Source organism: Doryrhamphus excisus, chromosome 23 (assembly GCF_030265055.1).
Source record: "Doryrhamphus excisus isolate RoL2022-K1 chromosome 23, RoL_Dexc_1.0, whole genome shotgun sequence".
NCBI classification, from domain to species: Eukaryota; Metazoa; Chordata; class Actinopteri; order Syngnathiformes; family Syngnathidae; genus Doryrhamphus; species Doryrhamphus excisus.
Window position 1 is genome coordinate 3,029,439 of NC_080488.1, and position 18,798 is coordinate 3,048,236.

Sequence of the window (18,798 nt, forward strand, 5' to 3'; positions counted from 1 at the left end):
ACACCTACTTTTGGTCATAATACACTCGGAGCACACCTGTGCTACGAAAATAGCAGGGGGGGGGGGGGTGTCTTGGCCTTAACGGAGAGGAAAATAATTAGCGGAAAAGAAAAGATCTTCAAGATGAAGATGTGAGCACACGTACCGTTAATTCAGGACTGTAGGATGCTAGTTTTGAAACATTTGTTTCATCTCCTCATCCTGAAGGGGCGAAGGGGCGTGTGTGAGCTGGGAGGTTTCTTACGTTTAAACGGTTCCTGATTGGCTTTCGCTGCCTTTTCCTCAGGTGAACGAGATCTACCACGACCAGTCCCTGGGAGCAAAAATCAACGTGGTGCTGGTGCGGATCATCATGCTGGGCTACGGGAAGGTAAGTTCCTGGAAAAAGTTAGTCCTTGTGTCTCTTTTATAATAAGCGCCGTGTTTGATTCAAGGACACTTTGAAAGCTACAGTAAGCGCAGCCAATTCTTTCATACGCAAACACACACACACACACACACACAGACACACACACACACACACGCAACGTTGCCCCCGGAGCCTGTTATTCCGGTGGACTGAGCAAAAGAAGAACTAAAAGCATTGCGGCATCTCAGGGGAGTGTTTTCAAGTCGCACGCCTTCACAGTTCAGCACCAAAGCACACAGAAGCTCGGGGCCGTTATGCAATCAGCCTTCCTCCCGGTAGACTGCAGCACGGAATCATGGGAAGTCCAGGCAAAGATAAACAATCAATGATCGTCTTCTCTCATTCATAAACACACCAGACCGGACACTGAGCGTCGTTTTCTCTTTTCGCCTGTAACTCGATCGGCCTGTGTGTGTGTGTGTGTATATATATATGTGTGTGTGTTCCTACACTACACTACACACACACTTCCACCGGTCAGCACCCTCTCGCAAGCTGCAGCCAAAGCCGCGGCTGTCCGTCATCCCCAATTACCGTGGCAACCGAGCTGCACCCAGACAGCCTCCACATTGGCTGTGTGACCCTGAACACGAGACACGCCCTCACGCCAGCTCACAGAAATACCATTAAGAACTCCAAAGCCGCCACAGGAGTGACAAAGTGCACGCGTTTACACGGGACTGGGGTGACTTGGTACTCCATCATGTGTGCAAGAGGGAGGAAGTATTCTTTCCTGCAACACACAACAACAACAACAATGTTTAAATGTAATGGTAATGGTTTAATTTCATTTGAACATGCATCAGATTACAATTGAATGCATCACATAATCAGTTCACAGTTCCACATGTCCAAAAGGAGTAGGAAGAAGCAAAGCTTATTAAATCCTACCCCTCCATCTGGTACTTTTACAATCAGTAACTGTTACATTTGTTCACTTCCTGCTTTCCTAATATAGTTTTTTTGTTTGTTTGTTCGTTTGTTTTTGTCACATAATCAGTTCCGGTACTTTTACAATCAGTGACTGCTACATTTGTTCACTTCCTGTTTTCCTAATATAGTCTACGTTTTTTTTTTGTTTTTTTGTTTATTTTATTTTTGTCACATAATCAGTTCACAGTTCCACATGTCCAAAAGGAGTAGGAAGAAGCAAAGCTTATTATATCCTACCCGTCCATCTAGTACTTTTACAATCAGTAACTGTTACATTTGTTCACTTCCTGCTTTCCTAATATTGTTTATTTTTTAGAGTTTTTTTTTAGTTTTTTAATTTTTAATTTTTTTCAATTTTATTTTTGTCACATAATCAGTTCACAGTTCCACATGTCGAAAAGGAGTAGGAAGAAGCAAAGCTTATTAAATCCTACCCCTCCATCTGGTACTTTTACAATCAGTAACTGTTACATTTGTTCACTTCCTGCTTTCCTAATATAGTTTAACTTTTTTAAAAAAATATATTTTTTTAATTTTTTAATTTTATTTTTTTATTTATTTGTTCACCTCCTGCTTTCCTAATATAGTTGAAGTTTAAGTTTGTTTTTTTTGTTTTTTTTTGTCACGTACCCAAGTACAAGATGATATGATACGTCTAAATGTAGACGAGAATGAGGACAGCCTGTATTCTGTACATAGTGCATGAATCTACAATATGTTTATTATTATTATTAATATTATTATTATTATTAATATTATTATTATTATTAAAGTCATCATGATGCTACTGATGTTTAATTGCTTTCCTGGATGTGCTGACACCACACAGGGCGGCACTGCCCCCTACAGGGTCAAATGAAAACCTTTTTGAGAAACTTTATGTATCTTGTTTCTCCATCTCTTTGCAGTCCATGAGTCTCATCGAGCTGGGGAACCCTTCCCAGAGTCTGGAGAACGTGTGTCGCTGGGCCTTCCTGCAACAGAAGCAGGACACGGGGGACGCCGAGTATCACGACCACGCCATCTTCCTCACGCGGCAGGAATTCGGTCCCACGGGCATGCAGGGTAAAAAAAAAAAAAAAAAAAACGGCCACGCACGCACAGGATTCTTCTATACCAACATCAGACCAACGTTATAACGCATCTCTTCCATGCGGCATCGTGCACTGTGGCTTCGGCGGTCGGTGGTTTTGCATGCATCAGAGTGCAAGCTAACAGGCGGGCCCAGGGGAGAGGCCATCTAAAGGCAATGGCCTAGCTAGACAGCTGCCCTTCAGCTGCCCTTGGGCTCAGCCTTCTGCAGCAGAAAATCAATAGACGGAGCAGGGCCAGGAACGGCTCGGCAATTAGAGGCAGCACAGGACTCACAGGGAGATGAAGATGGTTGGAGACTCCTTCAGGGGTTAGCTTTGCGTGCAGGAAAACCGCTTTATCTCCCTGTTTTGTATACATTTATATTAAATAAATCATTAGTCATAATAATACTTAACGTTTCCTCCCACATTCCAAAAACATGCTAGGTTAATTAGCGACTCCAAATTGTCCATAGGTATGAATGTGAGTGTGAATGGTTGTTTGTCTATATGTGCCCTGTGATTGGCTGGCTCACCAGTCCAGGGTGTACCCCGCCTCTCGCCTGAAGACAGCTGGGATAGGCTCCAGCACCTCCCACAACGCTCGTGAGGATAAGCGGTAGAAAATGAATGAATGAATGAGTTCTCCTCCTATTTTGTGTGGAAGTGGTAACTTTTTGGCTTCTTATTTTGTCTTTCCCCACCCTCGGAAATCTCTGTGTGGAGTTTGCATGTTCTCCCCGTGCATGCGTGGGTTTTTTGCGGGTACTCCGGTTTCCTCCCACATTCCAAAAAAACATGCTAGGTTAATTGGCGACTCCAAATTGTCCAAAGGTATGAATGTGAGTGTGAATGGTTGTTTGTCTATATGTGCCCTGTGATTGGCTGGCCACCAGTCGAGGGTGTACCCCGCCTCTTGCCTGAAGACAGCTGGTATAGGCTCCTGCACCCCCTGCGACCCTCGTGAGGATAAACGTTGAATGAGTTCTCCTATTTTGTGTGGAAGTGGTAACTTTTTGGCTTCTTATTTTGTCTTTCCCCACCCTCGGCCATCTCTGTGTGGATTTTGCATGTTCTCCCTGTGCATGCGTGGGTCTCCTCTCACATTCCAAAAACATGCTAGGTTAATTAGCGACTCCAAATTGTCCATAGGTATGAATGTGATCTGTGAATATCGATGAACTTAATGGTTTTTTTTCATCATCTTAATGTTGTGTAGGCTACGCCCCGGTGACAGGCATGTGCCATCCGGTCAGGAGTTGCACTTTGAACCACGAGGATGGCTTCTCTTCAGCCTTTGTGGTGGCACATGAGACCGGACACGTGTAAGTGTAACGCTTGTAACGCTTGTAACGCTTGTAACGTTTGTAACGCTTGTAACGTTCCATAGAAAAGAGACTTTACAGGGGGACACACCCTCCTCCTGCATCTAAGAGTCCTGTCCTCCCACACGTCCCCAATCTGTCTGCTTCATCTCTTTCCCTTCATTTCACCCATGTCCTCCTGCCGCCCCCCCACACCCTCCCTCCCACCCCTCCCACGCCCACACACCCTCACCTCTCTGCAGGCTGGGCATGGAGCACGATGGTCAGGGGAACCGCTGTGGAGATGAGGTGCACATGGGAAGCATCATGGCTCCACTGGTGCAGGCCGCCTTTCACCGTTTCCACTGGTCCAGATGTAGCATGCAGGAGCTGGGACGCTACCTCCAGTGAGACATAGGACTTATTATTATTATTATTATTATTATTATGTGGAATGTTCATATTTTGCTTACAGATAGCACACTGATTCAAATATTGGTTATTCTTAGTTATACTAGTTCCTTAGTAACTACTCTAAATATACAATATATGTGCCTTAGTCATAAGTTGCTCATTCGTTCTTCATTGGTTCCTCAGTAACTACTCCAAATATATGTGTCCTGGTCATTAGTTCCTCAGTAACTACTCTAAATATACGTGCCTTAGGCCCTCATTAGTTATTCACTAGTTCCTTAGTAACTACTCTAAATATACAATACCCATGCCTTAATCATTAGTTGCTCATTCGGTCTTCATTAGTTCCTCAGTAACTACTCTAAACATGTGCCTTGGCCATTAGTTCCTCAGTAACTACTCGAAGTATACCACCTTAGCCCCTCATTAGTTCTTCATTAGTTCCTCAGTAACTACTCTAAATACATGTGCCTTGGTCATTTGTTCCTCAGTAACTACTCTAAATATATGTGCCTTGGTCATTAGTTCATCAGTAACTACTCAAAATATATGTGCCTTAGCCCCTCATTGGTTATTCGCTAGTTCCTCAGTAACTACTCAAAATGTATGTGCCTTGGACATTAGTTCCTCAGTAACTACTCTAAATACATGGACCTTGGTCATTAGTTCCTCGGTAACTACTCTAAATATACGTGCCTTAGTCCTTCATTCGTTCATTAGTTCCTCAGTAACTACTCTAAATATATGTGCCTTAGTTCCTCATTAGTTATTCATGAGTTCCTCAGTAACTACTCTAAATACATGTACCTTGGTCATTAGTTCCTCAGTAACTACTCTAAATACACGTGCCTTAGCCTCGCATTAGTTATTCATTAGTTCTTCAGTAACTACTCTAAATATGTGTGCCTTGGTCATTAGTTCCCCATTCGTTCCTCAGTAACTACTCTAAATATGTGTGCCATGGTCATTAGTTCCCCATTCGTTCCTCAGTAACTACTCTAAATATATGTGCCTTAAACCCTCATTAGTTCCTCAGTAACTACTCTAAATATACGTATGTGCCTTGGTCATTAGTTCCTCAGTAACTACTCTAAATATACAATATGTGTGCCTTTGTCATTAGTTGCTCATTCGTTCTTCATTAGTTCCTCAGTAACTACTCTAAATATACGTGCCTTAGTCCCTCATTAGTTCCTCATGAACTACTCTAAATACATGTGCCTTGGTCATTAGTTCCTCAGTAACTACTGTAAATATGCGTGCCTTAGTCCCTCATTAGTTATTCATTAGTTCCTCAGTAACTACTCTAAATATACGTATGTGCCTTGGTCATTAGTTCCTCAGTAACTACTGTATATTTGTGTGTGCCTTATCGTAAAGTAAGACTATAACTTCATCGATAGAATCTTCCACATAAGCCTGATTTTAGCCTTATCCCACTTTTACCCTTTTCACACCGCAAACTACAAGAGATTTGATTTCATTCCGTCTTCCAGCTCCTACGACTGTCTCCGTGACGATCCCTTCGACCACAACTGGCCCTCGCTGCCTCAACTTCCCGGTTTGCACTATTCCATGAATGAGCAGTGCCGCTTCGACTTCGGCGTGGGCTACGCCATGTGCACTGCGGTAAGCTGCTCACACGGCTAAAGACGCTTTAGCTGCAGCGTAACTCGCTGGCAAAAACACACTTCCTGTTCCTGTTCAGTTTTGAGGGTAGCTACCGCCATCTCGGCTACACTGTAAATGCAATGTAATGGAGAGTCACACATACGCGGCTATTCACATTTTTCTGATGTCCTCTGCTTTCCTCTCCCGGCCACTGGTGGGATTGACATCTTGCTTAAAAGCAGGTAAATGGGTTTTGATAGCTCCTTTTGCCGTCTATTCTGTTGTGAAGCCAAATTATGATCCATCATTAATAATGCAAAAGTGCATCGGCGTCACACAAAAGCAGACTCCAAAAGTGTGTGTTTTGTAAAATGCAACATGAGAAATAAATGAGCTTGACACCGAGCGAGCAAGCGAGCGAGCGTCTTGTGACAAGCGGCGCGACTGCTGGAACGCTCTTTTTTTTTGCACCACGTTGCTAGATTACCCTCTATTCTCTTGTCAAACCTCATTCCCTTCAGCTACAAAAGGCAGGCCAGTCAGGAACTCAGGTAAGGTAACACCACCTTCCATCCCCCAGGACATTTGGCTGGTCGTGTTTTTTTTTATTTCATTTATGTCTTCTCTGATTTTTTTTTTGTTTTGATTCGTCTTCTAAAATTGTTTGTAACGTCGCTCCTTTATTTTGTTTTGTTTTTTTTTAATCGCCTCTGTTCCAATAAAAATTGATATTTTTGGGACTTCTATCTGCAGGATTCTAAAACGCTTTGATTTGTAGTGGTTGAATACCAGAGGTGTGGACTTGACTCAAGTCACTATTTTGATGACTTTGGACTCAACTCGCTAAAGTATTGGAACTTGACTTGGACTTTGATATCAATGACTTGGGACTCGACTTGAAATAGTGGGGATTTTCACTGAATCTGTTATGAATCTAAGACCAGGGTTCAATTCCACCCTCGGCCATCTCTGTGTGAAGTTTGCATGTGAGTGTGAATGGTTGTTTGTCTATATGTGCCCTGTGATTGGCTGGCCACCAGTCCAGAGTGTACCCCACCAGACAGCCGGGATAGGCTCCAGCACCCCCGCAACCCTCGTGAGGATAAGCGGTAGAAAATGAATGAATGAATGAGTTTGCCTCCTATTTTGTGTGGAAGTGGTAACTTTTCGGCTTCTTATTTTGTCTTTCCCCACCCTTGGCCATCTTTGTGTGGAGTTTGGTTTCCTCCCACATTCCAAAAACATGCTAGGTTAATTAGCGACTCCAAATTGTCCATAGGTATGAATGTGAGTGTGAATGGTTGTTTGTCTATATGTGCCCTGTGATTGGCTGGCTACCAGTCCAGGGTGTACCCCGCCTCTCGCCCGAAGACAGCTGGGATAGGCTCCAGCACCCCCCACGACCCTTGTGAGGATAAGCGGTAGAAAATGAATGAATGAATGAGTTTTCCTCCTATTTTGTGTGGAAGTGGTAACTTTTTGGCTTCTTATTTTGTCTTTCCCCACCCTCGGCCGTCTCTGTGTGGAGTTTGCATGTTCTCCCCGTGCATGCGTGGGTTTTCTCCGGGTACTCCGGTTTCCTCCCACATTCCAAAAACATGCTAGGTTAATTAGCGACTCCAAATTGTCCATAGGTATGAATGTGAGTGTGAATGGTTGTTTGTCTATATGTGCCCTGTGATTGGCTGGCCACCAGTCCAGGGTGTACCCCGCCTCTCGCCTAAAGACAGCTGGGATAGGCTCCAGCACCCCCCGTGACCCTTGTGAGGATAATCGGTAGAAAATGAATGAATGAATGAGTTCCTCTCCTATTTTGTGTGGAAGTGGTAACTTTTTGGCTTCTTATTTTGTCTTTCCCCACCCTCGGCCATCTCTGTGTGGAGTTTGCATGTTCTCCCCGTGCATGCGTGGGTTTTCTCCGGGTACTCCGGTTTCCTCCCACATTCCAAAAACATGCTAATGTTAATTAGCGACTCCAAATTGTCCATAGGTATGAATGTGAGTGTGAATGGTTGTTTGTCTATATGTGCCCTGTGATTGGCTGGCCACCAGTCCAGAGTGTACCCCGCCTCTCGCCCAAAGACAGCTGGGATAGGCTCCAGCACCCCCCGCGACCCTTGTGAGAAAAAAGCAGTAGAAAATGAATGAATGAATGTTATGAATCTAAAATACTGAAAGTATTCAGTTAATGGGACTTTTCATATTTCCCTTTGAATCGGTGCCATTGAATGCATCTTTAAATATTTTGATGACTCTTGACTTAAGTCTTGCCCCCACCTCCTTTCAACGCTACTGTTTTATATTAAAAATTCAAATCTGTTTTGAATTATTATCACGCTGGCGGCTTTTACTGGTTGAGTCTATAAAGAAGTGGAAAAGATTGGAATGATGTCTTTCCCATTAAAGGGGACCAGGACTGAGCGAGAACAGAGGCGGTTTTTCCATGTTTTTACTTCAGCTTTTAGGATCCTCCAGCCTGAAGTCATTGGTGATTACCTACCACAGTCTAGCCATTATTTGGGGCTCGCCCTCCGACCCGACGAGGTCCCACGATTGGGGGATTGTGGAAAAGGAGGGAGAAGGGCATGCCCTTGGATACTCATCAGTGGTTTATATCAGACAAGGAGGAGCACTCAGTCCCTGGTCTTTGTTTCTAGGGTCATTCTAAAGGCCACTGGGATATCATTTTTTTTTTTTTTTTTTTGCCCCGTGACCTCTGACCTTCCTTTGCGACTTAAACCACAGGCTGTTTCATTCAGAGAGTCATGTCTCTCGTGCATCCTTTGATTACTTTGCATGATTGGCTGTGTGGTAACGTGCAGTGCAGTGACAGTGCAGGGTTACTGTTGTTGTTGTTGTTGTTGTTGTTGTTATTCTTCATTCAGTCTTTCATTTCCGATTTTCCGGCCTCATTCCAACTGCTAGTATGAATTTTAAGCGGAAGTATCTTTTTATGCCCTGCAGTATCGCACCTTCGACCCATGTAAGCAGCTGTGGTGCAGCCACCCGGACAATCCCTTCTTCTGCAAAACCAAAAAAGGACCGCCCATTGATGGCACGATGTGTGGAAACGGGAAGGTAAATGAAATATGACGTTCCCGAGAAAAATTGATAAAAATAAATAAAAACGATCTGATTTGAGTGAAACTCTTTTTGTGGTGTCGCAGCATTGTTTTAAAGGCCACTGCATCTGGCTCACACCTGACATCATCAAGCAGGACGGGAACTGGGGTCCGTGGAGCGAATTCGGACAGTGTTCCCGCACATGCGGAGGAGGAGTTCAGTTTCGAACACGCGACTGTGACAGTCCAAGGTATGGAGATAACATCAAGAGAACAATAATAATAATAATAATAATAATTTGTGACCTCTAAACGTGCAACAACCAAACAAGTACCGCAAAGCATGCTGGGAGCCGGCATCACTCCCAATACTTGATGCTACCCTGACCGATTTTGAGACCCTTGCTTTAACGTGTTGTTTAGTTCAAAATTGTACAACCTAAAATGGAGAATTTTTACCGTAATGTTATTATAAGGGACCATGGTAATGGTAATGGTTTTATTTCATTTGAACATGCATCAGATTACAATTGAATGCATCACATAATCAGTTCACAGTTCCACATGTCCAAAAGGAGTAGGAAGAAGCAAAGCTTATTAAATCCTACCCCTCCATCTGGTACTTTTACAATCAGTAACTGTTACATTTGTTCACTTCCTGCTTTCCTAATATAGTTTAAATTTTTTTAGTTATTTTTAATTATTGTTTTTAATTTTTTTTTGTCACTAATCAGTTCACAGTTCCACATGTCCAAAAGGAGTAGGAAGAAGCAAAGCTTATTAAATCCTACCCCTCCATCTGGTAGTTTTATCATCAGTAACTGTTACATTTGTTCACTTCCTGCTTTCCTAATAGGGTTTAAGTTTTTTTTTTTATTGTTATTATTTTTTTTATTTTATTTTTGTCACATAATCAGTTCACAGTTCCACATGTCCAAAAGGAGTAGGAAGAAGCAAAGCTTATTTTACAATCAGTAACTGTTACATTTGTTCACTTCCTGCTTTCCTAATATAGTTCAAGTTTTTTTTATTTTTTATAATTTTTATTTTTATTTTATTTTTGTCACATAATCAGTTCCCAGTTCCACATGTCCAAAAGGAGTAGGAAGAAGCAAAGCTTATTAAATCCTACCCCTCCATCTGGTACTTTTACAATCAGTAACTGTTACATTTGTTCACTTCCTGCTTTCATAATATAGTTTAAGTTGGGAGTTTTTGTAATTTTTTTGTAATTTTTATTCAAATTAAATTTAATATAATCATATATAATTATATATATATTAATATATATAATATATTAATATAATTTTTTTTAATAATGCATGATATGAACATCCAATGCCATAATGGGTACCATAGTAAGTGTCAATATAGTGATATATATAGCACATCATGACTGGTTCAAGACTCTTCATAACCATAGTTATGTAATTTTTTTTTTTTACAAATAAATACTAAAAAGATTCCTGGATCATGTGATGTGTGCTGTTCCACCAGACCAGCCAACGGAGGCCGTACCTGCGTGGGGGCGACATACCAGTTCCAGATGTGCAACACCAACGAGTGTGAGGACATCTACAGCGACACGCGGGAGGAGCAATGCCACGCTTGGGACCCTCGCTTCGAACAGCCCAGCAACAAGCACTGGCTGCCCTACGAACACCCAGACGGTGAATATTCCCACACATCCCAAAAGTCGGAAGAAATGGTGCGGATGAAGTCATGTGGTCCAGTGGTGATGCACTGTTAAATGAAAAAAAAAAAAAAAAGACTTAACACATCGTTTTTGCACGTGGTAGTTAGAGGTTTATATAAACGTTATGTTCGGATATGGTCGCCCACATCTGGCGGAGATTGAGTAAAGCTTTGAGGTATGACTACACCCTCCCATAAAAAACACGCCTTGTCTTTGGAAAAGCTCTTTAAAAACAATTCTCTCTCGACCGCGTTCACTGATGTCATCTGACCTTGGATGACCTCTTCCTTCTTCACCTGTTTCTGCTTCCATGGACTTCCAATAGAACGGATCAGGCTCTCACATCCTGCAGATAGCGCCATATGATTTAGACATACCTGTTTAAAATGAAGGGCTGCACGGTGGTCGAGTGGTTAGCGCGCAGACCTCAGTTTCCTCCTACATTCCGAAAACATGCTAGGTTAATTAGCGACTCCAAAATTGTCCATAGGTATGAATGTGAGTGTGAATGGTTGTTTGTCTATATGTGCCCTGTGATTGGCTGGACACCAGTCCAGGGTGTACCCCGCCTCTTGACCAGAAGACAGCTGGGATAGGCTCCAGCACCCGTTCCGTGACCCTCGTGAGGCTAAGTGGTAGAAAATGAATGAATGAATGAGTTCTCCTCCTATTTTGTGTGGAAGTGGTAACTTTTTGGCTTCTTATTTTGTCTTTCCCCACCCTCGGCCATCTCTGTGTGGAGTTTGCATGTTCTTCCCGTGCATGTGTGGGTTTTCTCCGGGTACTTCGGTTTCCTCCCACATTCCAAAAACATGCTAGGTTAATTAGCGACTCCAAATTGTCCATAGGTATGAATGTGAGTGTGAATGGTTGTTTGTCTATATGTGCCCTGTGATTGGCTGGCCACCAGTCCAGGGTGTACCCCGCCTGAAGACAGCTGGGATAGGCTCCAGCACTCCCTGTGACCCTCGTGAGTACAAGACTGGTCGCCAGCCAATCACAGGGCACATATAGACAAACAACCATTCACACTCCGGAGTACCCGGAGAAAACCCACGCATGCACGGGGAGAACATGCAAACTCCACACAGAGATGCCCGAGGGTGGGGAAAGACAAAATAAGAAGCTAAAAATGACCACTTCCACACAAAACAGGAGGAGAACTCATTCATTTATTTGGACCCATAATACCAGGTTGTATGTTAAGTTTCAATGAAATTCTTTGTAAAGAACAGACGGGCCCGTATTTAAACACTTCGCGGGCCGCATGTGGCCCCCGGGCCGTATTTTGCCCACCCCTGATTTAGAGTCTCCACTTAGCAATCTATGCATTACAACCTTATTTCTTGAATTCGATAATCCAACTGTTTGTCACCATCTTCATCAAAGTCCTGGCGCTCTCTTTGGTGCCATGGTGGGTTATTTTGTAGATGTATCATAAAAACGACTGATCGGTATGAGGTGCACATTCCGTATTCGGAGGTTAAAGAGCTTGATGTGTTCTGTGAAGAAATAATCCACCCACACACACACACACACACACACACACACATAATAAAGATGATTAAAGGAATCCCTGGCCGGAATCTGTTTATAGTGTCTGAACTAGAAAACAAACACAACCGACACCTGGATGCTTTGTTTAGCCGTACGATAATCAGGATCGCGTGCAAAAGCCCAAACACGTTTTTTGGCAAGTTTCACGTTACTGATTATGATTCCGTGCCACACACAAAAAAACATTTTATAACCAGAATTTATTTTGGGGATGCAAAATTTAATGCGATGCAACATCAGCACAACAAATGACGTTTATGTGATGAAATTTGGCTTAATATTTACAATGGAAATGGAGTATTAATGTTAAAAAATGGCGTCTAGATATCAGAAACAGATAAAATTTGGTTTGACATCACATCTCCCGACCCTGACAAATTACCATAAAGGGATTTTAAAATCATACATTCAAAAAGTGCCCCACTTTTCATGATATTATGTCTGAGTATATATATATATATATAAATACATATACAGATGTTTATATATACGCTAAGATTCATGCAGATTAGCCCTGCATGATAATCACAGCCTCGGGTGTGTTTGATTTATTAACCCTCCTCTTGTGTTAGGGTCGGCATTGACCCGTTTTACATTTTAATGCATAAAAAGAATCACATATTTGTTTATTGCATTTTAAGGCTTTGTGACTTTGTCAGGAAATTCTATTTCAACAAAATAAAACCAAAAAAAAAAATTTTTACATTTTAAAATGGTGTGGTTGAAATTATGACCATTGTATTGTTAGGGTCGGGTTTGGACCCGGTTATAATAATATGACTATAAAGCAATATTTTGAGCCACAACCGAAATCATAAAAGTCAAAATTCACCCGAACACCATAGATCAGGGGTCTCAAACATGCGGCCTGTGGGCCAAATGTGGCCCGCGGGACACTCGTTTGAGGCCCCCCGCCTTGATATGAACTGTTAATAGTTATCCTCCCTATCCGTGTGGAAGTGGTAAGTTTCTGGCTATTTAAGTTTAAAGGAAATAACTTGAAGGCTACCGTTTAGGTCGCTAGATCTCGAGTTTGCGAGTTAGCATGTGTCTCAAGACCTTGCAGTTGCGCAATATGTTTTAAATCAGGGGTCTCAAACACGCGGCCCGCGGGCCAAATGCGGCCCGCAGGACACTACTTTGAGGCCTCCGCCTTGATATGAAAGTTTAATGTTAGCGCAGCCCGCGCAAGTTTGATATGGATGCTGTATGGTATCATGTACCCAGAAAAAATTATTACGTTTGATAAATGTTTATGTTAAAGGTTAAATAACTGTTAATAGTTATCCTCCCTATCCTTGTGGAAGTGGTAAGTTTTTGGCTATTTAAGTTTAAAGGAAATAACTCGAAGGCTACCGTTTTGGGTCGCTAGCTCTCTAGTTTGCGAGTTAGCATGTGTCTCAAGACCCTGCAGTTGCGCAATATGTTGTAAATAAAAATGCGGTCCAGTCTCGCCCAAGAGGAAGATTAAGTGCATTCTCAGTGTAAGAATGACTAAATCCCGTTTTTTTTTTTTTTTTTGTCCACGTTCAAACCCGATGTGCAACACTTGCACAGTTGTTTCCGCCACCCTCTTACTCGTGTCAAAGGTCTCTCCATTATGTCCATGTGTAATAAACACAATGGAGGAGTCGTGCTGAGCCTCACAAGATGAACTGCCAGGTTTCGTCCTTGGAGGCTTGTGTAGTTTATAGTCTGAGTCACACACACACACACACACACACACATTGAATGAAACTTAATGCTGACTCACACAACGCTCATTCAGCATAAAATAAATATGGTGCTTGTAAAGCGAATATGTTCTACATCAGGGGTCTCAAACTCAATTTACTTGGGGGCCACTGGAGCTAGGGTCTGGGTGAGACTGGGCCGCATCAGGTTTTCAAAAAAAAAAAAAAAAAACGCATTTATTAAAAAAATTTAAAAAATTGCGATTGTTCTCAAATATCTTAATTTTTATTTTTCTACACAAAATAAGATGAAAAATAAATAAACAAATCAAGAATAAAGAAAATCAATCAATCAGTAATAAATAAATAAATATAATAATAATAAAAACTTAAGAAACCACATATAGTTGGTGGGTAGACAAATTATTTTTTTCAGATTAAAATGAACAAAGCATTATTAGAGCCCTGTAGACATGACAAAACACGACTATAGTCACATTTATACTCTTTTTATTTACAACATATTGCGCAACTGCAGGGTCTTGAGACACATGCTAACTCGCAAACTAGACAGCTAGCCACCTAAACGGTAGCCTCCGAGTTATTTCCTTTAAACTTAAATAGCCAAAAACTTACCACTTCCACATGGATAGGGAGGATAACTATTAACAGTTATTTAACCTTTAACATGAACATGAATCAAACGTAATAATTTTTTTCTGGGTACATGATACCATACAGCATCCATATCAAACTAACATTAAACTTTCATATCAAGGCGAGGGCCTCAAACTAGTGTCCTGCGCGCCACATTTGGCCTGCGGGCCGCGTGTTTGAGACCCCTGATTTAAAACATATTGCGCAACTGCAAGGTCTTGAGACACATGCTAACTCGCAAACTAGACAGCTAGTGACCCAAAACGGTAGCCTCCAAGTTATGTCCTTTAAACTTAAATAGCCAAAAACTTACCACTTCCACACGGATAGGGAGGATAACTATTAACAGTTATTTAACCTTTAACATGAACATTAATCAATCGTAATAATTTTTTCTGGGTACATGATACCATACAGCATCCATATCAAACTAACATTAAACTTTCATATCAAGGCGGGGGCCTCAAACTTAGTGTCCTGCACGCCACATTTGGCCCGCGGGCCGCGTGTTTGAGACCCCTGATTTACAACATATTGCGCAACTGCAGGGTCTTGAGACACATGCTGACTCGCAAACTCGAGATCTAGCGACCTAAACGGTAGCCTTCAAGTTATTTCCTTTAAACTTAAATAAGCCAAAAACTTACCACTTCCACACGGATAGGGAGGATAACTATTAACAGTTATTTAACCTTTAACATGAACATGAATCAAACGTAATAATTTTTTCTGGGTACAGAAAAAAGCATGGGCCGCGTGTTTGAGACCCCTGTTCTACATGTTTCCTCCCTCAGCTAACAAGCGATGCCACCTGCACTGCCAGTCCAAAGAGACCCGGGATGTGGTCTTCATGCAGAGAATGGTCCTGGATGGCACCCGCTGCTCTTACAAGGACCCACACAGTGTGTGTGTGCGTGGGGAGTGTGAGGTGAGTGCTAGGTGTTACGTAAATACAACTTAATTGCTGAACTTGATGCCGTCACCCCTCCCCCCCCTCCCCTTTGAGCAGAAGGTGGGCTGTGACGGTGCGGTGGGTTCCTCAAAGCAGGACGACAAGTGTGGCGTTTGCGGGGGAGACAACTCCAGCTGCAAAACCTTCAAGGACACAATCACTCGCACGGTCAAGAAGCAAGGTAGAGACTTAGGGTCCCGTCACAGCAGTGGGTTGGATTTTTAGCTAAAGGTCGCCCTCTAGAGGACTACTGGTAGCACTGCCACACTTCTGGTAGTCTTACTTTATGATCTGTATTAAATTAGATTAATCCAGTGGTTCTTAATTATTTTTTTGTCATTCCCTCTAGGCCAGGGGTCGGCAACCTTTACTACAAAAAGAGCCGTTGTACTCCATCTCTCACTAAAGAAAAATAGCCGAAAAACATAATTTCAAAACAATATCTTATAAACTCAAAGATGCGGATTTACCCATTCAGGTGTTAAAAAAAAAATACTTGTAGAGAAGGGAGCCACAACAAAGAGGCCGAAGAGCCACATGCGGCTCTGGAGCCATGGGTTGCTGACCCCTGCCCTAGATGACAGAATGCCCCCCAACATATCACCTCGTACTTCGGTATGAGGTACATTATTAAAAAAAAACAAAAAAAAACTTAAACTGTATTATGGAAAGCAGGAAGTGAACAAATGTAACAGTTACTGATTGTAAAAGTGCCAGATGGAGGGGTAGGATTTAATAAGCTTTGCTTCTTCCTCCTCCTTTTGGACATGTGGAACTGTGAACTGATTATGTTACAAAAATAAAATAATTAAAAAAAACTATATTAGGAAAGCAGGAAGTGAACAAATGTAACAGTTACTGATTGTAAAAGTACCAGATGGAGGGGTAGGATTTAATAAGCTTTGCTTCTTCCTACTACTCTTGGACATGTGGAACTATGACCTGATTATGTGACAAAAATAAAATTTAAAAAAAAAACTATATTAGGAAAGCAGGAAGTGAACAAATGTAACAGTTACTGATTGTAAAAGTACCAGATGGAGGGGTAGGATTTAATAAGCTTTGCTTCTTCCTACTCCTTTCGGACATGTGGAACTGTGAACTGATTATGTGATGCATTCAATTGTAATCTGATGCATGTTGTCATAAACCATATCATCATTTCAGGTTCCCTCAAAGTTCTCGAAATCCCCCGAGGGGCGCGGCACTTGCTGGTCCAAGAGCTGAAAGCGACCACTCACACGTTTGGTAGATGGCGATGTACAATGTGTGGCATTCAAGGTACGCGTTTTATTCAAGTGTAACCCATGCATGTTTTTTTTTTTGGTTTTTTTTTCGTGTTCTGCAGCTGTGAAAAACGTGGCTTCCGGACTGTTTTTCATAAACGGGGAAAATGAATACCCGGAATCGAGATCGGTTATCGAAAAGGGTGTGGAGTGGGAATATGAAAACGACAACAACAAGGAGACGCTTCAAACCACGGGTCCTCTCAGACATGGGATTCTGATCATGGTACCGATTCTTAGTCATCTATCGGAGTCCCGTCGGCATCATGGAGGAAAGGTCACATGATCTGTGGAATTGTGTCTCCGTAGGTGAAAATCCACGGAGACGAGGATGTGAATTTGTCTTATAAGTACATGATGAACATGGACAGCGACTCCTTCATCCAAAACAACATCCTGGTGGAGGACAGTGCCTACGAGTGGGCCCCCAAGAGATGGTCCTACTGTTCCAAGCCCTGTGGTGGAGGTACGAAGCCCAAGTGCCCGCCCCCCCCACTTGATGTATCCATACCTACAATGTATCTCTTGTGTAGGGAAGCAATACCTTCGATACGGCTGCAGAAGAAAAGTCGACAGTAAGATGGTCCACAAGAGCTTCTGTAACAAGTCCAACATGAAACCTCGAGGAGACACCCGAGACTGCAACCAGAAGCCCTGCCCTCCACCCATGTATGCCTTGAAAATGAATGAATGAGTTCTCCTCCTATTTTGTGTGGAAGTGGTAACTTTTTGGCTTCTTATTTTGTCTTTCCCCGCCATCTCTGTGTGGAGTTTGCATGTTCTCCCCGTGCATGCGTGGGTTTTCTCCGGGTACTCCGGTTTCCTCCCACATTCCAAAAACATGCTAGGTTAATTAGCGACTCCAAATTGTCCATAGGTATGAATGTGAGTGTGAATGGTTGTTTGTCTATATGTGCCCTGTGATTGGCTGGCCACCAGTCCAGGGTGTACAGCTGGGATAGGCTCCAGCACCCCCCCCCCCACCCACCCGTGACCCTTGTGAGGAAAAGTGGTAGAAAATGAATGAATGAATGAGTTCTCCTCCTATTTTGTGTGGAAGTGGTAACTTTTTGGCTGGCCACCAGTCCAGGATGTACTCCGCCTCTCGCCCCAAGACAGCTGGGATAGGCTCCAGCACCCCTGCAACCCTCGTGAGGATAAGCGGTAGAAAATGAATGAATGAATGAGTTCTCCTCCTAGTTTGTGTGGAAGTGGTAACTTTTTGGCTTCTTATTTTGTCTTTGCCCACCCTCTGCCATCTCTGTGTGGAGTTTGCATGTTCTCCCCGTGCATGTGTGGGTTTTCTCCGGGTACTCCGGTTTCCTCCCACATTCCAAAAACATGCTAGGTTAAGTTAGGACAATTCTATATATTTACATTCATCCATGTCGTTGTCCTAGAAGACGTTCCACCTCTGGTGTTTCTCTCCCCCTCCAGCTGGGTGACAGGGGAATGGCAGAACTGCAGTAAACCGTGCGGAAAGACTGGGATGCAAGTCCGCTTGGTCAGCTGTGTCCAGCCGTCCGATGACAACACCACAAGAGCCATCCATAACAAATACTGCAATGACGATCGGCCATTGACACGCAGACCCTGCAACCTGGACCCCTGTCCGACACAATGGCGGGTTGGACCCTGGTCACAGGTACTGAATACCCTCATTCGTTCGTTCATGTATGGCAGGGGTGGGCAAACTACGGCCAGAGGGCCACATGCAGTCCACCAAGTCCAAGTATATATAATCAGTTCCCAGTTCCACATGTCCAAAAGGAGTAGGAAGAAACAAAGCTTATTAAATCCTACCCCTCCATCTGGTACTTTTACAATCAGTAACTGTTACATTTGTTCACTTCCTGCTTTCTTAATATAGTTTAAGTTTTTTTTGTTTGTTTTTTGGGGGGGGGGGGTTTGTCACGTACCGAAGTACGAGGTGATATGATACGTCTAAAGTAGACAAGAATGAGGACAGCCTGTATTCTGTACATAGTAACTGTTACATTTGTTCACTTCCTGCTTTCCTAAGATAGTTTAAGTATTTTTTTTCCTTTTTTTTTCATTTTATTTTTGTCACATACCGAAGTACAAGATGATATGATACGTCTAAATATAGACGAGAATGAGGACAGCCTGTATTCTGTACATAGTAACTGTTACATTTGTTCACTTCCTGC

At 42.7% G+C, this 18,798-nt stretch overlaps 1 protein-coding gene across 3 annotated transcripts in view; it reads left to right on the top strand.

The window, feature by feature from the left end:
- The window catches only part of adamts2a (ADAM metallopeptidase with thrombospondin type 1 motif, 2a), a 130,903-nt gene that overhangs the window by 102,765 nt on the left and 9,340 nt on the right, over nucleotides 1–18,798 (top strand). For 2 of the 3 annotated variants that reach the window (XM_058063076.1, XM_058063074.1), the window contains exons 5-20: nucleotides 287–370; nucleotides 2,251–2,407; nucleotides 3,635–3,740; nucleotides 3,983–4,126; nucleotides 5,630–5,762; nucleotides 6,266–6,295; nucleotides 8,709–8,822; nucleotides 8,912–9,057; nucleotides 10,304–10,476; nucleotides 15,184–15,317; nucleotides 15,399–15,522; nucleotides 16,509–16,589; nucleotides 16,690–16,853; nucleotides 16,937–17,093; nucleotides 17,161–17,296; nucleotides 18,065–18,272. In XM_058063076.1, coding sequence (XP_057919059.1) covers nucleotides 287–370; nucleotides 2,251–2,407; nucleotides 3,635–3,740; nucleotides 3,983–4,126; nucleotides 5,630–5,762; nucleotides 6,266–6,295; nucleotides 8,709–8,822; nucleotides 8,912–9,057; nucleotides 10,304–10,476; nucleotides 15,184–15,317; nucleotides 15,399–15,522; nucleotides 16,509–16,589; nucleotides 16,690–16,853; nucleotides 16,937–17,093; nucleotides 17,161–17,296; nucleotides 18,065–18,272 — 2,091 coding nt within the window. The remainder of the gene's footprint in view (nucleotides 1–286; nucleotides 371–2,250; nucleotides 2,408–3,634; nucleotides 3,741–3,982; nucleotides 4,127–5,629; nucleotides 5,763–6,265; nucleotides 6,296–8,708; nucleotides 8,823–8,911; nucleotides 9,058–10,303; nucleotides 10,477–15,183; nucleotides 15,318–15,398; nucleotides 15,523–16,508; nucleotides 16,590–16,689; nucleotides 16,854–16,936; nucleotides 17,094–17,160; nucleotides 17,297–18,064; nucleotides 18,273–18,798) is intronic. The other variant, XM_058063075.1, reaches the window with a different exon arrangement.